This window comes from Salvelinus alpinus, chromosome 12 (assembly GCF_045679555.1).
Source record: "Salvelinus alpinus chromosome 12, SLU_Salpinus.1, whole genome shotgun sequence".
NCBI lineage: Eukaryota > Metazoa > Chordata > Actinopteri > Salmoniformes > Salmonidae > Salvelinus > Salvelinus alpinus.
The window spans coordinates 28,153,848-28,168,045 of NC_092097.1; the positions used below are offsets into that span (position 1 = coordinate 28,153,848).

The 14,198-nt window shown below is 40.9% G+C and overlaps 1 protein-coding gene and 1 long non-coding RNA gene across 2 annotated transcripts; both read left to right on the plus strand.

Annotated features, from left to right (window-relative positions):
• Nucleotides 1-9: 9 nt before the first annotated feature.
• On the plus strand, nt 10-10,258 carry LOC139536598 (proliferation-associated protein 2G4-like). Its single transcript, XM_071337253.1, has 12 exons — nt 10-1,260; nt 3,477-3,605; nt 4,024-4,129; nt 5,197-5,266; nt 5,354-5,510; nt 5,678-5,756; nt 6,145-6,223; nt 6,360-6,493; nt 8,281-8,375; nt 8,464-8,591; nt 8,824-8,877; nt 8,960-10,258. Exons 1-12 carry the CDS (start codon nt 1,176-1,178, stop codon nt 9,023-9,025), a joined length of 1,182 nt encoding a protein of 393 aa, XP_071193354.1. The 5' UTR covers nt 10-1,175; the 3' UTR covers nt 9,026-10,258.
• Nucleotides 10,259-11,295: 1,037 nt separating this feature from the next.
• LOC139536599 (uncharacterized) lies at nt 11,296-12,851 on the plus strand. Its single transcript, XR_011667337.1, has 4 exons — nt 11,296-11,379; nt 11,482-11,508; nt 12,170-12,192; nt 12,516-12,851. It is a non-coding gene; the product is annotated as an uncharacterized lncRNA (long non-coding RNA).
• The last annotated feature ends 1,347 nt before the right edge of the window (nt 12,852-14,198 follow it).

A 14,198-nucleotide genomic window follows, 5' to 3' on the forward strand; every position in this document is an offset into this window, starting at 1 on the left:
ATCAGGGGGACATAATTCTCATTCAGTTTGTTGATACTAGATCTTTAATTCATTTATATTGTGCTGGTCTTGCTGTTTCTTCTGACAGTCCCATTTATTGGGGTAAGTGAGAAATAAATGGGCACGTTCCATGTCATCTTTATTGCAGTTGGTTTGAGCAGATTACTAGAGCTCAACACCAGAAACAACATCCATGCTTAAAAGCGCAGCATGCACTCTGGTACTGAAATCCATGCCTCAGGCTGACTGTTTCCTCACCTGGGCAGTGTGCGTGCACCTACTGTAATTTTGTCCTAGCTCTCCAGTCCAGTGCTTCTTCATTCATTTATCTTTTCAGAAACCAAATCAGTTTTTACCATATTCGAATATCGAATAAATCAGAATGTTTTCAAATGTTTAGCCTACTTGTAAGACACACATAATTGCCCCTCTCCCCTTAGGGCATCAAAATAAATGGCACAGTGCTGAAATTCCCATTTCCATGATAAACACAAACTTAACTCAAAGCAGATGATCATGTGGTATTTGTATTTTATCACATTATAAAGTAACAACTTGTCTTGACAAAGGCAGTAAGGCCCCCTGTTGGGATGGGGTTTCTCTCCGTATATCGTGCTCAGTGAGTCTGAGTGATCAGTGTTGTCTGGATTGATGATAACCACCTAATAATTTTCCGTCTATCTAAAGGACTCTTCTCCAGAACATAGACTGCTCCAGTCACCGGAGAATATGATGATTAGGATGATGATGTGTCACCCACATTTTGCACAATATTTACTACTTGAGTCAGTAGTGATTATAACCTTTCTTGGCATGTTATACTCGCAGCAAAGGTGGTGCTCCGTCACAGTGCCAATACAAAAAAAGACGACCTGGAACGCAACCCATGTTGTGGATGTAGATGAATGTGTAAAATGTAGTTTATTATGTGGTGCTACGTGTATAGGTATAGTAACTTGAAGGGGATTAAAAACTACAATCTAAACCACGAAGCTTCACTTCTCATTTTGGCGGCATGGTTGTTGGGACGTTTTTTGTTTTTACGTAGGAAGAAGGTGGGAGTATAATCTGGGATGAGGGGGCTGGGCTTTAGCAGCGGAGTGGAGTTTTGGATGTGTGTAGGTCTTGGAGCTTGACATATCGGGAAAAGTGCTGTAAAGAGAGCCGTTGTCAAGATGTCTGACAACGAAGAACAAGAACAGACCATCGCGGAGGACTTGGTTGTCACCAAGTACAAAATGGGAGGTGACATCGCCAACCGTAAGTGTCCGATCGGAATGACTTGAAATGAGGTGACCTACTCTGCATGCCATTCGTTTCGTACACACAGCCCGTAGTGACAGTGTAGTCACCATAACAGGTAGACGCAGACCAATGGCCTTGTTCGAGAGCGTCAAAACAGGGAATGTGTCATGGGTGAATTGTGACTGACTGACTGATCTACAAATAATAATGAGTCGTTATTTATGATGCAAGGTGATGTTGGAGATCATCCATTTGGCAGTCGCATGTACTGTCGAACAAGCCCAATCAATGACTAAGAAGGCACAGTCCAACAGCCATGTGCTTTGACATGCTAGTCGCAGTTTTAGAAACGTGTGGAATGGAAATGGGGCCCAGTCCTAGTTGTCTAGTAACTTGGTGCTAGCAAGGTGACTTCACGTGAACGTTATTTTGTGAACAATGTTAACGCGGTTATTTTGTCAATAACGTAGGCTAACTGTTAAATCATCTACAGTCACATCAGACATCTAACTGTCGAGTTTAGCGAGCAAGCTAGCTAACCAACCACCTTATTTGTTAGTTATCTAGATGTAGCTAGTTTGCTAGCTACTCTAAGTCATAGTTAGCTAGCTAATTCACAGTTTGGGGATAACTGCATTTATGTTTCCATGTCAACCACACAACTTGTAGCTATATGGTGTTGCCTGACTAACAGATTAATTGGAACAACAGAGTTTGATAGTTAGCCAGCTGTGTGGGTAGGTAGCTATTTAACTTTAGCAACTTGTTCCAAGTGAAGTGAAATTTAGGTCTAACGGAAATACTGTTAGCTACAGTGCCTTCAGAAAGTATTCACACCCGTTGACTTTTTCCACATGTTGGTGTTCCAGCCTATATTTTTAAAATGATTCAATTGACATGTGCCACTGATCTACACACAATACCCCACAATGTCAGTGGAATTGTGTTTTTAGAGACTTTTACAAATGTAATAAAAAATTTCAAACAAATGTTTTGAGTCAATAGTTATTCTACCCCTTTGTTATGGTAAGCCTAAATATTGAATATTTCAGGAGTAAATATTTGCTTAACAAGTCATATGTTGCATGGACTCACTGTTCAAGAAAAATTTATGATCACCCCATCTCTACCCCACACATACAATTACATGTAAGGACCCTCATTCGAGTAGTGAATTTCAAGCACACATTCAACCACAAAAAACAGGGAGGTTTTCCAATGCCTCGCAAAGAAGGGCACTTATTGGTAGATGGGTAAAAATAGCCGACACTGCATTGAGCATGTTGAAGTTATTAATTACGCTTTGGATGGTGTATCAATACACCCAGTCACTGTAAAGATACAGGGAGTCCTTCCTAACTCCATTGCCGGAGAGGAAGGAAACCGCTCAGGGATTTCACCATGAGGCCATTGATGATTTTTAAAACCGTTACAGAGTTAAATGGCTGTGATAGGAGAAAACAACTGAGGATGGATAAACAACATTGTAGTTACTCCACAATACTAACCTATGACGGTGTAGGCCATCATTGTAAATAAGAATTTGTTCTTAACTGACTTGCCTAGTTAAAGGTTACATATTTAAAAAAAATTATTAATAGGTGCTGTATGTGTGAAGTACAGAGATGAGGTAGTCATTCAAAAAGCACACTTCACACAGTGAGTGTGCACCTTATGTGACTTGTTAAACACGTTTTTTTCTTCTGAACTTATTTAGGCTTGCCATAACAAAGGGGTTGAGTAAACATTGATTGAAGACATTTTAGCTTTTCATTTTTAATTAATTTGTACAAATTTCTAAAAACATAATTCCACTTTGACTTTATGGGGTATTGTGTGTAGGCTAGTGACACACAATCTCAATTTTTTATATATTATTTTAATTCAGGCTCTAACACAACAAAATGTGGAAAAAGTCAAGGGGTAAGAATACTTTCTGAATGTTTGGCACTGGATGTTTGGCTGGTTTCCAGCTATGGATTTCAGAGACTGGCCTCAGTCCCTAGGTTATGACTCATAACCCGACATTGAAACTAGTTAAATGGCTGCTGATTCATCATGACATAATACAACCATAATGGGTAGTCTTATTCATAGAGAACGCATATGGTGTGATTGAATGTAATAATGACATCTTTGGTCTCACTTCTACACTCTAATCTTTTTGACCTCATCTGTCTGATACCGCTCCACCTTCTAGTCCCCTGACCGCCCTCTCTTCTGTTATCCAGAGGCCCTGCGTGTGGTGATTGAGGCGGCCAAGTCAGGGGTGTCTGTCGTCAACCTGTGTGAGAAGGGAGATGCCCACATCATGGTCGAGACTGGCAAGGTCTTCAGGAAGGAGAAAGACTTAAAGAAAGGTGAGGGGCTGGGATAGAGGGGAGATAAGGATGGGTGAGAAGTGCAAGAGGAATGGTGCTATTTACTGTACTGATAAGACTGTTTGCCCTGTCTCCCATAGCTGTTTATGTAGGGCAGGTGGTTCAAAGCAGTGGTTTTTCTCGTGAGTGGGTCAGTGTGTTGTCATACTGTTTCCAAATTAGAAACATCGCCTGATCAGTTCAGCCTGTGGCAGAAGTCTGCGTGTGTCCATGCCACACATTCACAATGGGCCTGAATGTGGGATGGGTCATTGAATATGCCAGTGAGATGACAGAACTATGAAGAGTAATATGGGGCAAGAATAGTGATGTAATTTGACATCAGTCAGGTCTCTCTCACAAACACTACAGATTATTTTCAATTAAAGATTTGGTGGTTCTCTCTTCCCTTTTCCAGGCATTGCCTTCCCTACCAGCGTCTCAGTCAATAACTGTGTTTGCCACTTCTCTCCCCTGAAGAGTGACCCTGACTACACACTTAAAGATGGGGACCTGGTCAAAATGTAGGAACCTCCATCTGCAGTAACGTGGCCCCCATCACTCTGTGTGTCTCCAGTACCCCTCTCGTCTGTCATCTTGTGTGCTGTGTTCTCATGCATCTGATGCTTGGCTGTTGGCTTCTATTTTCTGTTCGGTCTCGTCTCTCTGTATGTCTATGTGTGCCTTATGTCTATCTGTCATGTGGCAAACTCTAAGTAATGATTGGATTACATGTCTTGTTCATCTGGCATTGGTGTTCAATTGTCACTTTGGCCATTGCATAGTTGAACAAGCCTCTTCATTTTAGTCGTTGAATTGCCCACTTTTGTCTTCATCTCTCTGACCCTACCTTTCCTGTTTTGTGTCAATATATAAGAATGTCACTGTTTGGAATATTGTGAGTGTAATGTGTTTAAGACCCAACTAATGGTTAAATGCCAGCTTATGCTGTGGTACTGTATGGCTGTGCCATTCTTAGAATCTGAAAAGTAATCTTTTTCATTACTATAACAAAATCCTGGGTGTGTCCTTCCACCATGAATGAAATTGCTAGTGTTGCTGTCTTTGAGATACATTGAGCCCGCTGCAGTATTGTTGTAGGTGAACATGAACAAACCAGTAACAACTTACCCTCAGCATATCCTCACTCACCGTAATATAATCACACACATTCGATTCTTTCGTATTTGTCTGACCTTGTATTTTTTGTTGACGTCTTTCCCATATGATGTTTGGGAACACATTGAAATAATAATCTCATCTAGTCCTTTTACACAATTACATACAGTGCCTTCAAAATGTATTCATACTCCTTGACTTATTCCACAGTTTGTGTTACAGCCTGAATTCAAAATTGATTAAATATATTTTTTTCTCGCCTATTTACAAAGAATAGCCCATAATGACAACATGTTTTTAGAAATGTTTCCAAATTTATTGAAAATGAAATACAGAAATATCTCATTTACATAAGTATTCACACCCCTGGCAGAAAGAATTCTGAATGTCTGATGCACTTCTATTTTCCTCATGACTTCACATTTTCATCTCTCCTTTTTCCTTTCCATCTCTGCCCCCTTTATTTCTGCAGTGATCTTGGAGTCCATGTTGACGGCTTCATCTCTAATGTAGCTCATAGTTTTGTTGTGGGAGCTACTAAGGTATGTACCTTGTATGACCTTATGACTTGGTTTTTGATCCCTCATCGCAACAGGCTTAAAGTTCCCACCTCTGCCCTGTGTATGTAGGAGGCTCCAGTGACAGGGAAGAAAGCTGATGTGATCAATGCAGCTCACATGTGTGCGGAGGCAGCCCTACGCCTTGTCAAGCCTGGCAACCAGAACTCAAAGGTGACGGAGGCATGGAACAAGATTGCTCAGTCATTCAAATGCACGGCCATTGAGGGTGAGTGCCTTCACTAGTTAAATTGACTCTGGTTCATGGGTCTAAGATAGTGAATCAACAGTTTTATCTGACCTTTAACGTATGAAGTTTACTGTTGTGTGACAACAGTCAAATGTAGGGAGAAAAATGTTGCAATGTTTTTTTTTTTTGGTACCTTTCTGTTTAAGGTATGTTATCTCATCAGCTGAAGCAGCACATCATCGATGGAGAGAAAACCATCATTCAAAACCCCACAGACCAGCAAAGGTACATTAATATCCGAGCACTTGAATTTTATTTTACCTTTATTTAACTAGGCAAGTCAGTTAAGAACAAATTCTTATTTTCAATGACGGCCTAGGGAACAGTGGGTTAACTGCTTTGTTCAGGGGCAGAACGACAGATTTTTACTTTGTCAGCTCGGGATTCGATCTTGCAACCTTTCGGTTACTTGTTACTAGTCCTACACTCTAACCACTAGGCTACCTGCCGCCCCAGTCACACTTTGTAATAATTCCTGCCGCCCCAGAGAATAGTGCTTTGACAAAGTGCAATACCACAAAGACAGACAGGAGGACACTTAGACTGAATGATAACTGAAAGCTTTGAGTTGTGTGAGTTGCTCTGATTGGCTACTGTTGATGCCCGTCTGCAGGAAGGACCATGAGAAGGCGGAGTTTGAGGTGCACGAGGTCTACGCTGTGGATGTCCTGATCAGCACTGGTGAAGGGAAGGTAAGGGAGAGGGAGATGTTTATTTTTTTTGTTCACTGCCCCAATGAACTGTCCTAAGAAGCCCCTAATTCTTTTCCTTTACATTTCTTACCTGGCTAAATGTGACTGTCCAATGTTTCTATGCTCCTATACCCAGGCCAGGGATGGAGGCCAGAGGACCACAATTTACAAGAGGGACCCCAGTAAGCAGTACGGGCTGAAGATGAAGACCTCCCGCATGTTCTTCAGTGAGGTGGAGCGACGCTTCGACGCCATGCCCTTCACTCTCAGGTAGGATACCAAATGGAAGCACATTAGAAGTGTCAGAGAGATGTTATACAGTGGGGAGAACAAGTATTTGATACACTGCCGATTTTGCAGGTTTTCCTACTTACAAAGCATGTAGAGGTCTGTAATTATTATCATAGGTACACTTCAACTATGAGAGACGGAATCTAAAACAAAAATCCAGAAAATCACATTGTATGATTTTTAAGTAATTAATTTGCATTTTATTGCATGACATAAGTATTTGATACATCAGAAAAGCAGAACTTAATATTTGGTACAGAAACCTTTGTTTGCAATTACAGAGATCATACGTTTCCTGTAGTTCTTGACTAGGTTTGCACACACTGCAGCAGGGATTTTGGCCCACTCCTCCCTACAGATCTTCTCCAGATCCTTCAGGTTTCGGGGCTGTCGCTGGGCAATACGGACTTTCAGCTCCCTCCAAAGATGTTCTATTGGGTTCAGGTCTGGAGACTGGCTAGGCCACTCCAGGACCTTGAGATGCTTCTTACGGAGCCACTCCTTAGTTGCCATGGCTGTGTGCTTCGTGTCGTTGTCATGCTGGAAGACCCAGCCACGACCCATCTTCAATGCTCTTACTGAGGGAAGGAGGTTGTTGGCCAAGATCTCGCGATACATGGCCCCATCCATCCTCCCCTCAATACGGTGCAGTCGTCCTGTCCCCTTTGCAGAAAAGCATCCCCAAAGAATGATGTTTCCACCTCCATGCTTCACGGTTGGGATGGTGTTCTTGGGGTTGTACTCATACTTCTTCTTCCTCCAAACACGGCGAGTGGAGTTAGACCAAAAAGCTCTATTTTTGTCTCATCAGACCACATGACCTTCTCCCATTCCTCCTCTGGATCATCCAGATGGTCATTGGCAAACTTCAGACAGGCCTGGACATGCACTGGCTTAAGCAGGGGGACCTTGCGTGCGCTGCAGGATTTTAATCCATGACGGCGTAGTGTGTTACTAATGGTTTTCTTTGAGACTGTGGTCCCAGCTCTCTTCAGGTCATTGACCAGGTCCTGCCGTGTAGTTCTGGGCTGATCCCTCACCTTCCTCATGATCATTGATGCCCCACGAGGTGAAATCTTGCATGGAGCCCCAGACCGAGGGTGATTGACCGTCATCTTGAACTTCTTCCATTTTCTAATAATTGCGCCAACAGTTGTTTCCTTCTCACCAAGCTGCTTGCCTATTGTCCTGTAGCCCATCCCAGCCTTGTGCAGGTCTACAATTTTATCCCTGATGTCCTTACACAGCTCTCTGGTCTTGGCCATTGTGGAGAGGTTGGAATCTGTTTGATTGTGTGTGGACAGGTGTCTTTTATACAGGTAACGAGTTCAAACAGGTGCAGTTAATACAGGTAATGAGTGGAGAACAGGAGGGCTTCTTAAAGAAAAACTAACAGGTCTGTGAGAGCCGGAATTCTTACTGGTTGGTAGGTGATCAAATACTTATGTCATGCAATAAAATGCAAATTAATTATTTAAAAATCATACAATATGATTTTCTGGATTTTTGTTTTAGATTCCGTCTCTCACAGTTGAAGTGTACCTATGATAAAAATTACAGACCTCTACATGCTTTGTAAGTAGGAAAACCTGCAAAATCGGCAGTGTATCAAATACTTGTTCTCCCCACTGTAACCAACCCCATATCAAGACCATACTCTTATTTAAAAAGAAATCATCAACCATCTCTGATGCTGAGTCAGGTGCTTTGAATGTCTGTTGGAAACCTCCTCAGCTAACGGGTCTGTCCTGTTGCTCTCCTCTCAGGGCGTTTGAGGATGAGGCTAAAGCCCGCCTGGGCGTGGTCGAGTGTGCCAAACACGAGCTGCTTCAGCCTTTCAGTGTGCTCAACGAGAAGGAGGGTAAGTCTCTGCATCTGTCTTTTCCTATCCTCTGTGCTCTTTCCTTCTGTTTCGAGTTACCTGTCTCATCTCTCACTTTGTCTCTCAGGAGAGTTTGTGGCCCAGTTTAAGTTCACAGTGCTGCTGATGGCCAACGGCCCCCATAGAATCACCAGCGGACCCTTTGAGCCAGAGCTCTACAACTCAGAGCACGAAGTGCAGGACGCAGAGCTGAGGGTAAGTAAGGCTCCCAGCCCAGAGCCCCAGGCAACCTGAAAGGCTCTTCACTGCTCATATTACATTAATAACTATTCATGAACAGGGATTTGCACCTCAGAGCCTAAACTAGATAACTGTGAGATGGCATCTGAGGTTTTGACCGGTATATTTCCACACTTGCCAGCTCTGTTGTGGCTTCCATTGAAGAAATCTCATGATTAACAACAAACAATCCCTCTCTCTCCCCCAGACACTACTGCAGAGCTCAGCTAGTCGCAAAACACAGAAGAAGAAGAAAAAGAAGGTATTTGATAAGAAAAACAAATTACGTTGATACACTCTTTGCTCTCTCCATTCTTATTGGTGCCCTCCTTCCTCTCTCCTAGGCCTCCAAGACTGTGGAAACCGCTACTGGACAGCCAACTGAGGAGAGCAAAAAGGTGGCAGAGTAGATGGCTACCTGTCTTCTAACACCCTGACACATGCATACACACACACTCACACCCCTCCCAAAGAATGGAAACTTAAAAAGTGAATCTAAATCTTCCCCAACTGTTAGCTCTTTTTGACCCTCATGCCCTTTTCTAGCATATGGCCCATTTGAATAAATCTGATAGATCTCAAATCTGTTGAAAATACAATTTTGTGTCCCACATCATTCAGTTGATTCTGAATAAGAGTCACATCTGTGTAACACGTTGTTGTAAACAACATATTTGCCATTGATACTTAACTGGAATATGAGATTGGGGAAACACATTTTTGGAATATGATGGATAAATAACCTTTTGTAGCAGTGTTTTTACACCTTATCGTTAGGTGATGTAGCTACCTGACTTCAGGATGGTTGCCATCTATAGGTGAAGTTTTATAAACTTTCTAAATTAAAAAAAAAAAGTAAATAAATCAAGTTTTAATTTAATTTAAACTGGATTATATTTGTTGTAAAATAATGTTGGGTTGCCAGTCACACTTTGTAATAATTCCAAACCCTGATAAGGTGACTTGGTACTTTCATTGTACATGAAGGAGACTGAGTTAGCCCCTCAAATCTTTTGGCCTAGAATCCTATTTGGTTAAAGTGTTAGTTATTCAAACATGACAGAATTGAGCGGTTAGAGAACAGAATTCTCGCACCAACACCTGAATAGTTTATGGGAACGAACCCTGCTACATTTACTGCCAGCCCCTTATTTCCTGGTAGGGGATTTTTTTAGGAAATAGTGCGCTGTTTTTCAGTCAAACAATTTTAGAAATATGTTTTTATTTTCAACGATACCTAATTTTTATCAACCATCTACTAACATATGAAACTTTTTAGTGGAGCTTTTAAACAGTGTCTTCATTCAGAACTGCATGAAATCATATTTAATGCAAACCCATTATTCTGCTAAGTAAGATATATAATTATCTGGCAAAGCTACATTGACAACAGTTGTAGTAGAATGATTTTAGTGACAGGTAATTAGTTAGCTTAATTTTCTGTGGTAACTTTGCACACATTTTTGATGTAATTGCATACAAGTGTTTTTTTAAGCCAGCCATCAGAATAATCTCCCCATGTAGCCTAATTTGGTCAGCTCAGACATGCACAAAGAGTTCATGTAAATCAACATACAGATCCCCTGTGTTTTTGTTTTATTTTCAGAAAATGAAGAAAACATTCAATAAACTTTATGATACCAGTGCCTTGTGTTTTTATTTTTTTAAATGTAGTTTCCACTATTCTTCAATTGATGCTTTTGCTCTATGAAATTAAATGGAACACAATTCTACCATCAGAGCACAACTCATGGACTGTATAGGGCACAGATGAAAATCCTATATTATCTACAGGTCCCTGGACCTTCAGTTTCACTATGATCAGAGTTTTTCTGATTATATATCTGTAAGGAGGACCGCAGATGTTTAGTGTGGTGAAAAATAACTTGCTCACAGAGTTTTTAAACTTGTGTTTGATTTGCTTGATGAGATTCTAAAGGAAAATTACATGGATGGAAAGTTTCACATTTTTAAAGTTGTGCACAAGTACAGTAAAATGTATTTTTTTGCTTGCCTTTTCCCAACAATGCCGTAATCAATATCAGTATTACTATGAAAAATACATTAAGTCAAGTAGAAAAAAAACATGAGAAATAGAAATAAGTACACAAAGTAAGTAAGATATAGGTCAGTGACAATACCATGTTTACAATAGAGCCCCACAGTGGAGGTGTGACAATACCCATAAAATCTAACGTCAAATGGAAATTGTTCCAATCGTTTTTCCACTGTAAAATTTTCTCAGGGGATTTTAGAAACCCTTAAAATAAGGGCTGTTTCATGTAGGCTTACCCTGGCATGATGTTTTGATAGCCATGTAAATCTTTTGGACAAGGTGACTTTTATCAATATTTAAAATAAAAAAAAATCAATATATTTGTCTCTATTTACATAAAGTAAAGTGTACATAAAGTAAAGTGTGCATACAGTCAGTGCAAAACTACAAAATAAAATAGAAGGGTCAATGCAAATAGTCTGTGTGGCCATTTTGTTAGTCTTATGGCTTAAGTCTGCTCCATCTTTCTATTACAAACTGAATCCATAGTCTTACACGGTTGTAGACAAACTAAACATACCTGAGCACAGGTGCGTAATTGCAACATAAAATATTCGTTTATGTTCAACCCTTTCTGCCTACATCTCCCAGTGAGCACTGAGCTGAGCAAGGGGCAATTTAATATGACGTTTGTTTTGCGTTGGCACTATAAAGCCCCTCCCCTATCTTCGTCACATCCTCTTTCAAGTTGGTGTCCTCGCTTTAGTGGTAAGTCTTATAGTACGCTATCCCGAAACGAATCCAAACTAATCTGGAATAAATTGTTTGTATCCATTGCATCTAACAACTTTGTTATATTTTTTATTGCAGACACATCTCCACAAGATGAGAGCAAAGGTAAATTGACGAATATCAACTTAATGGCGGGTTTTTGTTTGGCTCATTGTCACTACTCGTCAGTGGCTAGCTAACGCTAGACGAACCTTTTTCTAGCTTCCTTTATTTTAGAACTTAACTGATGTACTAGTATGATAGTCTTTGTCGCAGCGTTAGCCTCGTCCATGGCGCTATATATATATAACGTTACTGAACAAAAATGTTAACGCAACAATTTCAACACATTTTGCGGAGTTCACTCAATATTATGTAGGCCCAAATCTATGGCATTCACATGACTGGACAGGGGCACTTGCCCGCCCACATGTTTGATAATGTTTAGGCTTGATATGCCACAGCTGTCAAGTGGATTATTTTGGCGAAGGAGAAATGCTAATCACGAATGTCAACAAAATGAGAGAAATTAGCTTTGAGCTTTCTTGGCTCATTTCAGCTCATGAAACGTGGGGACAAACATTACATGTTGCGTTTATTTTTGTTCTGTGTAGTTAAACAAGAACGGCCCAGTGGCACATGAAAAATACTGGCAATGTTGCTTTTGTGATGTCTTTTTGTAGACTGCAGTAATGCAACATGTTAGTGATTTCTAGTGCCATGTTTAACTTCACTGCATGTTTTGAATGTGGATTTTCACATGACAAGTTTGTTTTTTGTATTACAGTGGAGGAAGAAGCGTATGCGCAGGTAAGAATCATTCATTGCCTAAATTCATATGTTGGATATGAATGGTACAAGTTGTCATTAGCCAAACATGGTGCTCCCTTCTGTGTACAGAGCAATTGATACACTGCAAGATTGGCTGGACTTGAGTTTGACTATGAGAATCATGCTTAGCACAATTTCAGGCTCATTGAGTTCAATTCTGGGTGTACACTTTTTGTCATTTAGTACCGGTGGAGACTTAATCAGTGCAAAGTAACTGTAGGGACTTTAACAATCTCAACTGATATGGCTGAGTAGTTTGGCATGTAATGTAGTGCTGTTCACTCATTGAAACTCTTCTGTAGGCTGAAGCGTAAAAGGCGAAAGATGAGGCAGAGGTCTAAGTAGACTGGCCCATCCATTCCCTACAGCTGTGATCTCCAAGCCCCCTCTGGTGACTGAAGTCTGCAGTCCATGATGTGCCAAGAGCTGAACGTGGTAGTCTGAAGCAAACGTTGCAATGGCGTAAAGGACAGATCCCGGCTACCCAGTGTTCTACTCTGCATATGGCTGCTGGCTGACAACTACTGGAGAATGGCAAGGAAGACCTGAATTGAATCTTCAATTTTTTAAGTCTGGCCTTATACCATCTGCCCAGCTGATTTGTTGTAAAGACCATAATAAATCTTTGGTTTACTAAATACATTTCTCCCTGTTAATTTATTTGTCATGTCTTTTAAGCCACATGCACCACATGTTTTAGCCCTACAGTAAAATCCTGATGTTATGAGAACAGGCAACTCTTGAAATCCTGTTGCAGCACACTTAGGTTCAAACTATCTACAGCTGTAGAGTATGAATGCCCTTGGGTATTGATATGGTTTCAGGTTCTTGTGTTTACTTAAAGGTAGATTTTGGGGGGGGTCAAACGTCATTTAGTATTACTACGATAAATACAATGGCTTAGGGTTTAGATCAAGTAACGGAATGTCGGTTTTGGAGTTCTTATCTAGTGGACTTCGTTGCCAAACTAATGGGAACATGTCTACCACTAAACAAATTCCAAGCCCCAAAATGCATAATTCTGAGAAGATTAACTCCGTCCACTTGCTCCGTCCTCCGACAGTCGTTTTGGATGCTTACCCTGCTATAGAAAACCACAGGATATGGCCGATGTCCAGGGTGGCGGCGACAATATCGACATGGGCAATCAGCTACGACTCTTAACACCTTGCCCAAACCGGCTGCGCTATCGTGCATAAATGTATTTTGCCCCCCCGGTCTGGTCAGCATGTTACCCGGTACAAAGGTATTTTATTTGCATTGGTAGACTAGTGTACAGAAGCATACGTTGGTTAATGTAATAGGACCTTAAACGCATCTGTTTTGTATTCAAAGAAACGAGGCCATACTTGTGACAGCATAATTAACGAATTCAATCACTATCGCAGTGAAGCTAATTTATCTTCACGGATTGATTGCTTGTTTAATTAAAATATGAGATCTTGCTAGTTACATAACTGAGTAAAATGTCTCGTTAGCTACCATGCATGCTAATGTCATTTAATTCCCAGCTGCTAGTCATGTCAGTCTACTAGTAATAGCTTGCCAAACAGGTTTTCTGGTCTGTGATTATCTTCCAAATGCATCTTCATGTCCAACAGGTTATTGTCAACGCAATGACTCATGAAATTGTTTTGCAATGGGGCAATTAAAAGTGAAAGTACATATTTGCTTATGGCCACTTTGACTATTATTCTTACAGAAAATGAAGAGGATGAGATGGAGACTGAGGACCGGTACAGTGAGGATGCAGAAAAACCAAGCATTGACCCAAGTCTTCCAACTTCACATGCTGTGGGCTTCATATTTACATCTACAAACTATTGTTGTACAGCTGTATCATTGAGTATACAGTTCTTGGTTTTCTACACTGCACTAATGCTTCGGCCCCCCTCCTCCCACTACCTGGGTTCAGACATGGAGGAGTTCCATGGGCGTACGGTGCACAATGACGACAGCTGCCAGACCATCTCAGTGCTTCCATT

Excerpts from the sequence above, each read along its gene's own strand:
- LOC139536598 (XM_071337253.1), top strand. The coding sequence starts at position 1,176 with ATGTCTGACAACGAAGAACAAGAACAGACCATCGCGGAGGACTTGGTT. Across the intron at positions 5,511-5,677 it reads CAAATGCACGGCCATTGAGG|GTATGTTATCTCATCAGCTG; the intron begins GTGAGTGCCTTC and ends TTTCTGTTTAAG. Across the intron at positions 8,376-8,463 it reads TGTGCTCAACGAGAAGGAGG|GAGAGTTTGTGGCCCAGTTT; the intron begins GTAAGTCTCTGC and ends TTTGTCTCTCAG.